Below are 15,989 nucleotides of genomic sequence, written 5' to 3'. Positions count from 1 at the left end.
GGGAGCGGGCGACCCGCGGGCCCTTGGCTTGGCGAGGGCTGCTGGGACATCGGAGCGGTTTGGGGGTGCGCTCTGAGGGGCGGAAGTGAGGTGATCCCGGCCACGAGAGGGGCGGAAGTTGCCTTTCCCGCCCCGAGTACTTCCGGCTTCTCCGCGGAGCTACCTCGGCGACTCGTTCGAGCTTTTCATGGTGAGCGCGAGGAACGGAGGCCGGGTGGGGGCCCCGTCAGCCCCGCCTGGGGCCACGCGGCGGCTGCGACTCGCGCCGGGCCGGGCGGGAGCTCGCGGGCTGCGCTGGGAGTCGAGAGCAGCGGGAGGGCGGGAGGGGCCGTGTGGCTCGGGCCGGGGGCGAGGCTGGGGGCTGGGCGCTGGGGGGGGGCGGTCTCAGGCCGGGGGTTCCGCTGCCCCTGTTCCCTGCGGGCTCTGCTGATACTGTTACCCCTGTGGGGGGGGGGGGTCTCTCCTGGACCTGCCTCTCCCCGCTCCGCTAACAGGAGCGCCAGGCGGCCCCCTAGGACCCCGCCCTGCCAGTCTGAGTCCAGGCAGATGTCGAAGACTTGTTTCCCCCAACGCTCGTGGGACCTCCCCGGGCCTGAGGTGCCTGCTTTAGTCGTCCCGTCATGGAGCATTGTAGGAGCCTGAGGCTAACCATAAAGTGGGGAAACTTAAAAAACAAGGAATGGTCCTGCAGCGCCTTAAAGACCAACAAAACATGTAGCTGGCATCATGAGCTTTTGTGGGTAGATTTTTGACCGAGGCCTGGTGGTGAGTGAGTCTGAGAGCCACGAATGTTGTATGGGTAACTTATCTCCCTTTCAGTCTTTTGATCTACAACAAGTGCACATTTTTTTCAGTTGTGTGTAGCAACTGTTGATTAGGGAGGAAGCCTGTCTGCTCTAGAGCTCACAGGCAGATTCTTATTCGATGACAAGTGGAGAATGAATTGGTGGGAGTCTTCATCTGTTCGTGTTTTTAAGTTGTCTCACAGATTGCCTTTGCTCAGGAGGGTCCATGAGATAGCATGGGTGCACCAAATGAGGAAAGAAATGGTTCAATGCAACTGTGTGTGGCATCTCAAGACAAAAATAGTAGGAGATTATTCACAGTTGTAAATGAATTGAAAGCGCTGCGAGTATATGGTGGTGAGAAGCCAACATTCCCAAATGCGCACACACTCCCTCAATTTCAGGAGCACTAAATTCACTAATTAAAGAACACTTTTTCACTGAAATTTGCAGACATTCACAGCCAGTGAGATTTGTAATAGTTTCATGGATCATCCAGTCTTAACTGGGTGAATGTACCCAAATGCCAGATTACAGTAGAACTAAGTCACTTCCCCAGAGGAATTTAAATCTTACAAGTTTTGAGGTTGAGAAATGAATGTCCTTTTTCATCGTTCTATTTAGTTGAGCCACTGAAGATACCTTATGATTGTAAAATGCTGCTCAGAGTTCATAGAATTCTGTGCTGGGTTAGTTTATTTACATGCTTTAGTTGGCTTGTCTAAATCTCAGGAGATTGTGTGCAGAGTTTCTGTGAGACTTTAAGTAAAATACTAAAAGATAACAAAATGGAGCTGAGACTGAAATAACACCCAACGTGGAAAGTTAAACAGGGGAACCCATGTATAGTGAATTCAGATCAGCTAAAATGTTTATACTGAAATACCATGAAAGTCCAGAATCTTCCAGGCTCAAGATTTTAACTGCAGTGCTGTGAATTGAGAGAATGTGAGAGAATATGGGAAAAAATGTTGGCTTGAAATGCTTCCTTTGGATACAAAGCCACTGCGAACATAAAAGGTATGGTAGCACTTTATAGACTAACAAAACATGTAGATGGTATCATGAGCTTTCGTGGGCACAACCCACTTCTCCGGTCATCTGAAGACGTGGTTTGTGCCCACGAAAGCTCATGATACCGTCTACATGTTCTGTTAGCACTTTATGGACTACCAGACCTTTTGTTGTTTTTTAAATTTATCTTGTACAGACTAACTCTGTTACCCCCTGAAGCTTGTAAACATAGTTACGTGACTGTAAAAAGGGGAAGTAACCCACCATTTAAAACCATTAAAAAAGTAAGTATTGAGTGGTCAATATTAATAGGCAATACTCTGGATTTCAGTTTAGCTTTAACTTTGTTCTTGTTTGCTATAGCTGCAGGAAACTGGTCAGTGTGGCATTAAACTACTAGAGGGCAATTCTCTAGTAAAAAGTCCTGAAACCATTCCCTAGAGCAGGGGTCTCAAATTCCTGGCAATTGCACAATCTGGCCCAGGACTCCTGGATGGAGGAGTATATTCATTACCCAGCCCCCAAGCCCTGCTCCTTCCTGCCCTTTCCCTTCCGTGGCACTTTGTCTCCCAAGTGCATGGCTTTGGGGATCATTGAGGGGACTCGGCACCACACAGCAACAGCAATTGCACTCTTGTACTCCATGTGGCAGTAGGATCTGTGAGGGAAGTGGAGTGAATGCGCCTTCCCAGTGTGCTCTGCTTCCCCCGTGGCTCTTACTGCTGCAGGGAGCATGACCACTGTTGTCAAGAGACACCTGGTCCCTCAGTGACCCTAAAGCCATGTGTTTAGGGGGTGCCATTAGGAGAGTTTAGGGCAGGTAACAGACCATCCCCGCCCCCCAGCCTGCTGGGAGTCTCAGGCCAGATGAAGCAATTGCTCTGCCTGGGACTTGCCTGTGAGACAGGAGTTTGAGACCCCCCTGCCTTAGAGTTTTCCAAATACTACAGAGACTTGCAAAGGAGAAACAGTTATTCAGTGGGATTTCTGGCTTTATTTCCAGTTCTGCATCTCTCGTGTTGTGAATTTGGGTAAAATGTTTAACCTAGGTTCCTTTAGCTGTGAAATGGAAGTAAGCCATGGCTACCTGGCAGGATATTGTGAGGCACTGAGATTTTCCCTGTTGAGGATATAGAACACCAGTGTATTAATATTACCTACATAAAATATTACAAGGGAGCAATAAATTGTGTGGTGCACAGTACCAAAACAGTTCTAATTGGCAGCCCCTCTTCTTTTCAGGAAGAGATGTCAGGAGAAAGCGTTGTGAGCTCAGCAGTGCCAGCAGCTGCGACTCGCACCACCTCCTTCAAAGGGACCAGTCCGAGCTCAAAGTATGTCAAGCTGAATGTTGGCGGTGCCCTCTACTATACCACAATGCAGACCCTGACCAAGCAGGACACCATGCTTAAAGCCATGTTCAGCGGCCGCATGGAGGTTCTCACCGACAGCGAAGGTAAAGAAACACCTATCACATCACTTAGAGATTCATGGCAGGGGAAAAATAATCATTCAGTCAAGATTGATATTAGAAAACAGACAATTGTAGTGGATACATTTATCCTGATCCTAGTCTTCTCTAAGCCATTTGCTGTTTTGTTTCTAAGACTAGCAAACTATACAAATGAGGGTGGGGGGGAAATAAAGCAGGAAAGCTTTAAATCCTATGTCTCTGAAGCCATGTCTCTCCTTTTGTTGATTAGATGAGGGTAAAATCCAAGGGCCGGGGTCAGACGCAATTGAATAAGCTTTTGCTTCTGAAACAGTGATGAAAAGTACTGTGTTCGAAGGACTTGGTGAAATGGTTAGAGCAAGGACTTAGGAGTCAGGACCTGCTGTTTGATCTGGAGGCTGAAAAATTAATTGACTTGTTTGTTTCTTTCTCTGTAATATAGGGATAAAACTTACTTTCAGGGTTGTGAGCCTTAGTCTATTAAGCACTTTCATCCTTGGATGAAAGGGTCTGTCACTTCATTTTTTGTATGAGGTTATATTTTGAATTCTAGAAAACAAACTTGTTATGAAATACACAGAAACCACCTGAACTGAGGTCACTGACACCTAATTATGAATTTCTTGTATATGAATAATTGCAATATTTGTAGTTTACTTAAGGCATAGATGAGTCAAGCTAAAAAAATATAAATAATCTGCAAAAGCAGCCAGCAAGTGGTAGTCTTTAGTCAAGTCCATCTACAAAGGGATCATTCAGACTTCTGAATTATGGTCTTTTTAAAAAGATATGCTCAAAAATATCTTCTTTCACTATCACAAGGACATAGGCTGATTAAGTCATGGGAGAAAACTTTATCTTTTTAGAGATACTAATTGTGTTGAAACGTAAAAGAAGTTTGATCATCTCATGGCCGTTGAAAATTTTTAGCCCAGTTTAATATCAGCATTCCCACAGTGTGGGAGTATCATTGAATTTAATTCCAAGCAGAGCTTTCTATTTGTGTTTTGGCATTTTGCCCGTTATTTGACCACTCCCATGTTTGAAGCTATATACACACTTTGTCTTTAACAATAGTTCATTAGCAAACTGATTGTAGAGGTTGAAAACTCTTTTTTGTTGGTTAGCTTATTAGTATGTTGAATGTTTGAACTTTTCTTGAGAATGGATTATATATTACTTCTCAACTGGAGCAACTATAGCACATCAGTACAATAGTATATCTAGGAAGAATTTAGTGCTGGTGAGAAATAAGTTATATTTTTTAATGGATTTAAGGCCCTCCTGACAGTTTTCTTGTGAGAACAGGAATTGGATTTGCAGTCAAATTGTGAGAAATACTGCTTAATTTAATATTTAAATTTTACCATATAGAGTCCATCTCTAAACAATTGGAGAAACATCTGAGTTTTTCACTTTTTTGTAGGGTCTTTTTGCAAATATTCAAGTCCTATACAGAATTCTAAACTCAACAGAATCAGTCCCCTCACCATTAAAATGCACCATTTCTGCAGTCAGATATTGCAGCTGTTTAACAATGTACAACAACACTGCTTAACAGTTTCAGGTGGGAAGCAGAGAGTTCCTTTCTCATGGAAAACAGAGGGGGAATTGTAAACAAGAATATAATTATCCCAATCAGTCATGATTAGTCTTGTAAAATGTCTCATGGGATCATTTCTTACCATAAGGCTGTTCTGTTACATTTCATTTAACAAACTACATCCAGAGGCACAGCCCCATAATACAGTGGAAAATTGGTTCAGTGCTGCCATAGAGGGAAGCCTGTCAGATACTCAGTCATCATTTACTTCCCGTTTAATGATAGCATTAGAACGTGACTACTGAACAAAAGGCACCATCTTTTGCAGTGGTTTCAGAGTTTCTACATTCGCACTGAATCAAAAGAATGCTTTCCATTTATAGTGTTAGATCAGCATTAATCCTTCCACTATATATATGAGATGGGAGAGCCCTTTAACTTCTCTGTGTTTTCTCCTTTGTAATGTAGGTACATTATTTATGCAAGGTCACATGGCAAGTGTGTTAGAAATGTGATTAAAACTTGGGGCGTACGTTCTTGCACTGTCTGCTCACTACTAAACAAATGCTGCCTAATGCACAGACTCAGATCTTCTCCCAGAATGCTCAAGGTAGATACCCCCTAAAATACAAAATCTGCTTTCCTATGTGCGGACAGATTCTCTCTTCCACAAGGAAGGGAAAGTTGAAGGTAAAACTGCTGACGGAATAAGGCCATCTAGATCTGACCTTGTTAGAACACTGTTTGGGAAATAAGATCACATGCTTGCTTTTCTGGTGTTTCCTGGGGATTTTAATATTTCTTGCAATTCAAAATGAGATACTCCTGCTGCAGTAATTATGATTTATCTTCCACTGCCTGGTATTAGTTGGCAGTGTTTATGGAAACCAGGGCAATATTATCATAGTGTTTAGAGGAAACTATCCTTATCTGAAAGCCTTCATACTACATTCTTCAGTCACACCCAACGTCTGGCACAAAGTAGAAGCTGTGTTTCAGGAAAAGCAACTACATTGTTTGAGAAAATCAAAGTAAAGTTTTTAAATGTGTGGAGCAGTTTACACTGAAAATCCTATTTCTATCTAAATAAGTGATCTTATAGTCCCTTCACCATAGCATGACTTCTCTCATCTCCTCCTCCCAATTTACAATAGATATAGTGTATGTCTTCTAATTCTGGAGGAGAAATGGCTACAGTTATTTGGCTATGCATGCATATTCTTTTGAGTTTACAGATTTAATTTGCAACCTGTAAAGAAACATGTAGATGTCAAAACCCACATCTGACTGGAGTAGTGGAATAGAGGAAGGGGGCCTGTGTGGGAAACTAGTGTCTTTTCCCAGAGTTCTCCCCAGGTGTTCTAAAATATGCATTTGTAGATTTTTAAAGAGAAACTAGATTCCATTAGTCTGCCTTAAACAAGAGCCTCATGAAGGCCACCCATAATCTAGAATACTAGGACTGGAAGGGACCTCGACAGGTCATCAAGTCCAGTCCCCTGCCCCCGTGGCAGGACCCAGCACTGTCTAGACCATCCCTGATAGACATTTATCTAACCTACTCTTAAATATCTCAAGAGATGGAGATTGAACAACCTCCCTAGGTAGTTTATTCCAGTGTTTAACCACCCTGACAGTTAGGAACTTTTTCCTAATGTCCAACCTAAACCTCCCTTGCTGCAGTTTAAACCCATTGCTTCTTGTTCTATCCTCAGAGGCTATGAAGAACAATTTTTCTCCCTCCTTCTTGTGACACACTTTTAGATACCTGAAAACTGCTATCATGTCCCCTCTCAATCTTCTCTTTTCCAAACTAAACAAGCCCAATTCTTTCAGTCTTTTTTTCATAGGTCATGTTTCTCTAGACCTTTAATCATTCTTGTTGCTCTTCTCTGGACCTTTTCCAATTTTTCTGCATCTTTCTTGAAATGTGATGCCCAGAACTGGACACAATACTCCAACTGAGACCTAATCTTAACTTTACCTGTTAAGATTTGTATAGAAGGAGTTGCTTGCCTTAGTATCAGCATTTGGAAGTCATCACTTCAAATTGTTGTGTAGCAGAAGTTAACTCCCATGTTTCCCCTTGTGTCTATTTATGACTCTTGGGGATATTTATTCCTACCTGAATGATGGATCCCAAAACTTGTAAAACAAAGCTTGTTAAAATACAGCTTTAAAAGACTGAAAACTACAGATGAAACCCACTTTCTTAGCTCTGCAGCAGCCAGGGTAGCAGTGGGAACCACTTTCCTGTTAAAATCTCCTTTGAGCAGTATGTTTTGGCAGACTACTAAGAACAGAAGCCCCCTGTGAAATCGCACTGAAGTAGGAATGTAATAGTATAGTTGATTAACCGAAAAGCAAAAGCTCATAGGTTAATGCTATAGACTACACACATTTTCTCCCTCTCCCCTACCCCATCAGTACATTTTTTTTAGCAGGCTGGCCAGCAGCCTAGCTCAGTCCTGGGCTTGCATTGGTTCCTGGACCTACCCTGCTGTGGCTCTGCATTTAAAGTGTATTCGGAGCCAGGTGGGCAGGCAGCCCAGCTCAGTTCTGGCTCAAACCTCTTCCAGGGGCTGCCTGGGGACAATAGAGTAGTCAACTAACTGATAAGAATTTATGAGGTTAATTGACTATTCAATTAACCAATATTAACATTCCTACACTGAAGGAGTTGCTAAATGTGGTGTTCAGCAATCCAGCACCATTTTGCACTTTTAATCATTTCTCTCATCTTTGCTACAGCTACCCCGGAACTTAGGAAGTTAGCACTTCTACAGGTTTAGAGATGGAAAAACCAAAGTAGAAATTAACTTTTCCAAGTTCAGAGAGGGAGTTACAACTGGAATGAGAACTGAGGAGTTACTGACTCTGTCCTGTGTCCAGAATGCATCTCCTGCCCTACAACTCCAATAGATTAAATCTCTGGCTCCATTTGATCTGTGATAGAGTAGTGCCGACAGGCAGAACTGAACCTGGGACCTCTTGGAACGTAGTGCACGAGAGTTTGCAGCTTGAGCTATAAAGCCAGCTGGCTCTCAGCTAAGGCTGTGAAGGAAAATCATTCTTTTTCTCTCTGTATGGTCTAATTGCCACTCCATGGGACAGTGAGCACACCCAGTAGTTGTGTGGGATATAATAGCTCTTGGGTTTTAGGAGAGAGGAGTTTTCTGTGCCCTCTCCCTCTTCGCAGTGGAATGGCATTGTCTAGGGAACCTCGACAGTGGGCAGTGATCCTCATTCCTGCTGTGGGCAGCTATATATGTGGTCCTATGCCCAGTGATTTAGGACAATGTATAGTTTGATTCTTTTGTTAATTTGCAACACACATCTGTAAATCAGGTCTGTTGTAGCCACCCTCACTTCCTAGTAAATTCCTCCACTTACTTTGAAGCGGCAGTCCTAACCAAACAGTACCACAATAAAGGGAAAAACACAGAAAAGTGAGCAGAGTAGAATGCGGTGAATCTCTTGCTAATTAGGCCTCTCCTACTGATCGCCTGTGTTAAACTCAGTGGCTGGAGAATTACCCGAACAATCAGAGTTTTAGTAGTAATTTCATTAATTCAAGACATGCGGTGCATGGTTTACCCTACTTTTCCCTTATTTGTCTAAAATATGAGAGTCCTTCTCCACAAGCGTTTCCTGAGTACATTCTTGAGTCTAAGCCCATAAAAACGGCCTTGTGTTTATGAAAACTGGAGCTGTATGTTGCATAATACCTTTCTGGGTGCTTTGGTCTGCTCTACAGAGATGAAATATGAACTTGTGGGTGTCATGTATTCTGTGATCTCTGCTGAAGATTTGTTTCCCTGTTTCTCTAGTGTCCCTACCCAGTAATGGTGACTAATGTGCCTTTCAGCAGATGGTTTTAGAAAGGAAATGCCAAAGCGTGTGGGGCTGTCGCATACATTGCTTGCACTACTAACGTCCTGACAATACAGCTTCAGAGCAGTTAACAAACATTCATCTATTCATCAAATTGCTGTTCCTGTTCAATGCCAGTTTGGAATAAGGAAGGTGAAATCCACTTGTGGGGATTCTGGTGAAATCTATAGTATCCATGTCTCACCTTTTAACTTTCTTTTCACCCTTTTTGCATGATTGCCACTTAGGGACATCAGGGTTATTTTCAACAAATGTGCACCCTTTTTTGTTTGTTTGTTTGTTTGTTTTTAAGAAAGCATCAAGAACAGCCAGGTGTACTCAACACCCCGTTCCATACCAGTATGTGGGATGGAAAGGGGAAAGCACTTCATCAGGGCCCTGCAGGGGATGGGAGAAAATATGTGCTCTTTAAAACGATCATCTTCCCTGCATTATATGGGGGAGGAGGGAGGAAGAAGGGGGCAGTTCTGTCACAGAACAGAACAAACCTGAAATACTTGATCTATGGGGATTTTGCTAAGGTTAACCATTCTCTTGGTGTGCCGTAAGCAAGGCCTCTAAGGTATGTGAGAGCCAGCTCTGGCAGGTAGGACTCCTGGGTTCTGTTCTGAGCTCTGTCCTTGACTGCTCAGGGCATGTTTTCATTATTGTAAAACACCCACAGCTGGCTGGGATCAGCTAACTTCATCTGGGAGTGTGGAATTATAAAACTGCTTGTCTAGATGTTTGGGCTAAGGGACTCGCCACACTCACAGGGTCTCAGAGCCTGGTTTCGGCCCAAACACCAACAACTACACTGCAGTGTTATAGCCTCATAATCTAAGTCCCTCCAGGCTGAGTCTGCCATTAGTCTCCATTTAGCTATCTAGGAATCCTCTGTTTTGCTCTATTTAGCTGTCCCTTGGTTGCAGTTATAGAAAATCTGCCTCACTGTCTCTGTGCATGTGTGTTTTTGGAGTGGCGCAGGTGATCAAGGTATGCTAGCAGAACCAAAAGTGCCGACAGGATTCCAGGAAAAGGAGTAGGGGCAGAAAACCAAAATCTGAGTTGAATTTGATGGTGGGAATTGTTTGTTTTGCTACAACTTCCGCTAACCCACAGTCAGTGGCTTGGGGGCTGAAAGATCCACTGAGCTTCTTCCCGCCTGATCCCACCACATGCCCTTATAGGAATGTGGAGGGAGATGGAGATACAGACACAGAGGGAATTTCCTGGAGAAGTACAGCTTGCTGCTGTTCTAGCTGCCAGCTCAAGCAGCAAGGTGAGAGATTTGGGAGCCTCTCAATGGGATGCATGTGATACGCTTCATGGAAACACTCCTCTATGCAGAGCTGCAGCAGGTTCTACCACCTTCTGCCCAAGTCTTTCCCTTCCTGCTGCTCAGTTGTACTCTGCTGTATCTCTTCCAGGCTGGATTTTGATCGACCGTTGTGGTAAACACTTTGGGACAATATTAAATTACTTGCGCGATGGGGCCGTGCCTCTTCCTGAGAGTCGGAGAGAGATTGAAGAGCTGCTGGCTGAGGCAAAGTACTACCTGGTTCAGGGTCTGGTGGATGAGTGCCAGGCAGCTCTACAGGTAGGTGTGCAGTCTGTAGTGTGAGGCTAGTTAGACGCCTGGTCACCAGTCAGTGCCAGTTGCTTTGAGCTTATTCCATCAGTCAGCCTTTCCTTGTGCCCTATGATTATTTCCTTTGATTAATCCCAGCTTGAGCTCATCAATTCCTGCCCTGTTCTTGTAAGGGGTTAGGAAAGGCAACAAGTATTTTTCTGGACAAGTAGTTCTCTCCTCCTTCTCTCCCCACCCTCTGCCCATTGTGTAATGAACTTTAAACTTGGTGCCATGGGGTTCCCGGTGTATGTACATGTCAGAGATCAGCTCTGCTCATCTTACAAATAAAGATGGATAAAATTGCCAGCACCACAAATAGCCTTAGGATCTGAAAGTGAAGTTGTGCTTTTTCCTGTTCTCACACCACCAGTATAGGATTTCATTGGCCTGCTTTGTGGCCCTGACACATCCTTCTGGAGTGCTGATGGCAGAGAGGTGTAGTCAAAAGACATAAAGTGCTCTTCATGGTTGTATAGGGCCTTTTGCACTCATCTCCTCTTGTCCAAAGTCTTTGACAGTAGTGGAATAGGTCTGTCAGAGCAGTGGGTCTTAGAGTTTACAACCTATTGAGACACAAGGGACAGTTAACTCCTCTGAACCTTTGTTTCAGGCTCCGTGGAGACTCAGGCAGATGTCATTACATCAGATCACATTTTCCATAACTCTGAGGGGGAGCAATGTTAGTCTGTAACTTTAAAAAAAAAATTCTGTGGCACCTTAAATATGAACAAAAAAAATGGAGTGAGAGCAAATAAACAAGAGCTTTCATGGGCAAAACCCACTTTCTCAGATTACAGTGGAGGAAAAAAAAGGGGGGGGGACTGCAGAAGTGGGTTTTGCCCAAGAAAGCTCATGATTTTATATGTAGAGAGTAAGTATCTAAATTGCTACAGGACTACTTGTTTTTCCACAAGTGAGCTAGGAACCCTATTTAATGAAAAAGTTGGGCATCTGGTGTCACTGACCTGAGGATGGGCCTAGCTCCCCAAAGCACACCAGCAACTGTTTTTTATACCTCTTCCCCTCACTTGATGAGGGTAAGAAAGTGAAGCTGTACCTTAGCATGCCTACACAAAGAAACATAGCTGTCGCATGGGGTCAGCTCCATTGCTGTAGCTAAGCCAAGCTTCAATATGTTGTTCAAAATCCCTTCAGTAGATTTGCACCCATCTGCTGCATTTGACTGTCTTGTTTCAGCAGAACAAAGATACATACGAACCATTCTGCAAAGTTCCAGTCATCACTTCTTCTAAGGAAGAGCAAAAACTTATAGCAACATCCAATAAGGTAAGAGGAAGCAGGCTGTGCTTGATCCCTGGGGAAAGTTTGCACATACCCTGTCTACATCAAGGCAGCAGCTCACTAGCCAGGATGACTGCTGACTTTGGAATGTAGTACACTAGTTTTCAGAATGGTGCACGCTCAGAACCCATTTGTTAAGTTGAGAGTTTGAAAATTGCACTTGAAAAAACTAGGCTGTAGAGAGACCATCTGGATGGAAAGTTAAGCAGCTTTTCAGCTAGGTCTTTAAATGGGTCTGAACTTTAAAAAATACATCTAACTGTAGGGGCTCTCTCTGCCTTACATTTTCAAACAGAGGCAGAAGGGAGGAAAGATTGATTTAGGGCATCAATAGTGGGATATAGAGCTTTTCATCTGTTTTATCAGCCCAACAGTGACACATTTGCTGTGCATGAAATGTTAATGGCTCCAGTTCCTAGTAGACAGGTATGCATTTGGGATGTATGAGTTTAACCAGTTAACCTTAGTGGTCAAACTCCTGGCTCCCATGGAGCCAGTGGCCCACAAAGCATTTAACTGTGTAACCAATTGAATTTCATTCAGTTACATGTTTATCTATATCTATTTATGGTTTTCCTGCCATGCGACAGAATGGCATCATCAGGCTCTCTGGCTGTGAAAGTGGCCAGAGAGAGGGGTGTTGGTGAGGGTAGCGAGCAGGGTGCAGCCCCCTAGTTGTTTTTTAAAAATGTTTACATCCCTAGGATACACTCCTGCTTACCCTTCCCATCCACCCCCAAAATGCCTCCACAGAAAGCATTAATATGTGGCCTCAGCAGAGGCATAAAGGACTGGAATGGCCATGGAGTGCCAATTACGATCTGATCACCACAGGCATATGTTGTGGGAGAAGCTTGTGCTGAACCTGTCCTGGTGACAAAGACCTGCCTCCAAGGCTGCTGTGCTAGCACCATTCATTAGCCCCAGGGTTACTTTCACAAGCAGGGGTATACCCACAGCACTGTCGCTTCATATTGCCCCTTCTCTGCCACGGGACTCGTCTGGAACGAATATTGCAGCCGTACTGTCACCTGTAAATTGTGCTTCCTGTGTCTGTTTTTTTCCAGCCTGCAGTAAAGTTGCTGTATAACAGAAGTAATAACAAATATTCCTATACCAGGTAAAACAGCTTCCATTACCAGTTATTAAATGTACAGTTTGAATGGGAGATTAACTGCCTGGAACCAGATTGAAGGAGAATGGGCTTTTCCCTTCCCTGGGTGTGTGTTGACATACGTAGTGAACACTTTTCCTACTTGCTTTGTGGGGTTAGAAATGGCTGCTTCTCCAGTGGAAAGCAAAGTGCACGCTTGCAGCAAATAAAGGGCTTTCTCTTTAATACTCATTTGTGACCCAGGAGGATGCCCTGTATTCTGCATGGACTGCAGCATTCTTATCTCCAGAGTTGGCAATTGGCCATGAGTCAGAGGGCTGGACAGATCTGGTGGGGGTGGGTCTTATCTTCATCTGTGTCTGTATCTAACTCATGACTACACTGACACAATTCAGCTACTGCTGAACTTCACTAGATGGAATGGGTTAGAAAGAGATGGACTCTCGTGCCGTTACTCCCAGTGTTGAGGCTGTGTTACACACAGCACCTTCTCCACCGCAGGCCAGTCACCCTTCAGCTGCATTCTCCCCTAATGCAGTGAGTGATCCTTATGTTAGGAAGCCATCCTAACATAAGGATCATTCACTGCATTAGGGAGAATAAATAAATGGAGGCAGGGCTTTTAGGTCTCCAGCTGTGAGCTGCCTTAATCTCCTTAGCTGTTGAGATTTCCTCTGCATGGCATTAACTTTGACTATTGGTGTGTTCTTGTGCAGTAATTCTGATGACAACATGCTGAAGAACATCGAATTGTTTGATAAGCTGTCACTGCGGTTTAATGGGAGAGTCCTTTTTATAAAGGATGTCATAGGAGATGAGATTTGCTGCTGGTCTTTCTATGGACAAGGGCGTAAAATTGCTGAAGTCTGCTGCACCTCCATTGTCTATGCTACTGAGAAGAAACAAACAAAGGTAGGGGTAAAATTCTTTTGTGCTACCTAGTAGCTGATGGTACTAACTGTTTGGAAGCTACCCTTTGGTAGCTCTCCCCTATGTAGGGCATCCACTATACCTTCTAAAGAGGAGAGGACAGAATAGTCAAATAAATTATAAGCCTGGGGGGGAGGCAGGGATAGTCTTGAGTTGTGTATTGCTTACCACAATAGGGTACTGACTTCCAGAGAAATACCTGATCTTTAAACGTACTCATGCACACAATCAGGTTCACTTATTTAACTATGTAAAAATACTGCATAAAATCTATGCTTCTGTGCTCCTACTGCTGGGCTTTCAGCTTCAAATATCCAACGACCAGTGTTCTGCCTTGAGAACCACAAAAAAGTATATGCAAAGACAGATTCTTTCTGGGCAAGGTCAGATTGTACGTGAACAGACTGTTACTGGTCTTTAAGAGATCCCTTTAAAACCTTGTAACTTTTTTGCAAGATTTCACACTTCCTGCAGCATACTTCCATGACCAGAACACATGGGAGGGGGTTTTTGAAATACTGAAGGGTATATAACAACAAAAGGGCTAGCCTGAAGTTTAACCCTGCTTGGAATAAGATTGATTTGGCTTCTCTTAATTTAGCTGTTTTGGGCACACAGGTGGAGTTCCCAGAAGCCCGAATATATGAAGAGACATTGAACATTTTGCTTTATGAGGCTCAGGATGGACGAGGACCTGACAATGCGCTTCTGGAGGCTACAGGAGGGGCAGCAGGGCGCTCTCATCACCTGGATGAGGATGACGAGCGGGAGCGCATTGAACGCGTGCGAAGGATTCATATTAAGCGTCCAGATGACAGGGCACATCTTCATCAGTGAGGAGTGACAGCTGCAGACTGCCCCGCCTTGTTAGGGAATCTGTAGCCTGGCCCACTCCATTATTTACAGCTGTTGGCCAGGCAATTTATTTATATTCAGTGACATGGATAAAATTACATTTTGTACCAGAGTAGAATATTTTGGAGTATTTAACACAAAGTAGATCTATTAGAGGAATAAAGAAGGTATCAAGGGTCAGATCTGTGCATTTGAAGCAATGTTTGAATTTTTAGCACTCTTTACCCTGCAGTTTTGTGGTTAGAGAGGAGGAGTGCTGGCTTCCTTCTGGTTTTTTTTTAGTATTTATTCTGCATTTTCTCTAGGACTTTCCAGCGATTGACCCACCTTCCTTACAGCCCCACACTTGCTCCATCCCTCCTGAACCTACTGTCCATGAGAAATGCTATTCCCTGCCACAGTGATGCTAAAGAAACTAATCTCATCTGCTACAGTACATTCTCCACTCTCCTCTCATCTGAATCTTTAAGGGAGAAAGGCAACTTAGATAGAAATGCTTCACTTCTGCTTTCATCAGACAAGGTTCTATGGATGCTGGCTTCCCCAAAGAACGCAGTTGCTCTATATAGTTTGAAATAGACTTCAGTGGTACTGTTTGAGAACACTGCCCTGGTGCTAGATCTTGCTGGTTGGCAAGGACTCTAGTTTTGTTATTTAGTGCTGGCAGCTACTCAAACTCACTTTCAAAATTCAGAAAACATGGTAATATGAAATCATAGCATTTCCCTATGAATATGGTAATATGAAATCATAGCTTCCTGGTAGTGGTTCAGTGAAACTAGTATGCTAGAGGATAGTGGAAAACCCTCAACTTCTTTATGGTGGGGTTCAAGGATGGGAGATATTTATACTTTATGTTAATGGAGGGTTGGGAACAAGCTGTGTTGTGATACCCTGGATCTCTAAGGGTGTGTCTAGACTGCAGGCTTCTTTCGAAAGAGCCTCTTTCGAAAGCATCTTTCGAAAGAGGCTCTTTCGAAAGAGCGCGTCTAGACTGCAGGCGGATCTTTCGATAGCGGAAATCCGCTTTTTCGAAAGAGAGCACCCAGCGAGTCTGGATGCTCTCTTTCGAAGACAGCCTCTTTACATTGAAGAACGCCTTCCTTCGAAAGAAGAACTTTCGAAGGAAGGCGTTCTTCCTCGTGAAACGAGGTTTACCGCCATCGAAAGAAAAGCCGCGTTCTTTCGAAATAATTTCGAAAGAACGCGGCTTGAGTCTGGATGCAGGGGAAGTTCTTTCGAAAAAAGGCTACTTTTTTCGAAAGAACCCCTGAGTGTGGACACAGCCTAAGGGAAAATGGTATCTGTTGTAGTTAATCACTGTTTAATATTTCCTCTTTAACCAAAATATAATTTGAATATTCATGCTGGATTACTGTTTTTCCACCTTCTCTTGAGACAGGTTTATTTTTTTTTTTTACAGTTGCCCTAAATAATTCCAGCATGGGCTACTGCTAACGAACACCATGTAATCCCAGTCTAAATAT

At 43.7% G+C, this 15,989-nt stretch overlaps 1 protein-coding gene across 2 annotated transcripts; it reads left to right on the top strand.

The window, feature by feature from the left end:
- The first annotated feature begins 96 nt into the window (after window positions 1-96).
- Window positions 97-14,684, top strand: KCTD10 (potassium channel tetramerization domain containing 10). 2 transcript variants are annotated; one of them, XM_075898834.2, is made up of 7 exons: window positions 97-190; window positions 3,042-3,255; window positions 10,099-10,268; window positions 11,502-11,588; window positions 12,671-12,723; window positions 13,434-13,629; window positions 14,266-14,684. In XM_075898834.2, the coding sequence occupies exons 1-7, from the start codon at window positions 188-190 to the stop codon at window positions 14,482-14,484; spliced, it is 942 nt and encodes a 313-aa protein (XP_075754949.1). In that variant the 5' UTR covers window positions 97-187; the 3' UTR covers window positions 14,485-14,684. The 2 variants fall into 2 exon arrangements, with proteins under 2 accessions (XP_075754949.1, XP_075754948.1); XM_075898833.2 differs by having other exon boundaries at window positions 11,499-11,588.
- Window positions 14,685-15,989: the final 1,305 nt, after the last annotated feature.

Source organism: Pelodiscus sinensis, chromosome Z (assembly GCF_052426305.1).
Source record: "Pelodiscus sinensis isolate ZL-2025 chromosome Z, ASM5242630v1, whole genome shotgun sequence".
Taxonomy (NCBI): domain Eukaryota; kingdom Metazoa; phylum Chordata; order Testudines; family Trionychidae; genus Pelodiscus; species Pelodiscus sinensis.
Note: the sequence above shows the minus strand (reverse complement) of the source record. Positions and strands in the feature narration are given on the sequence as shown.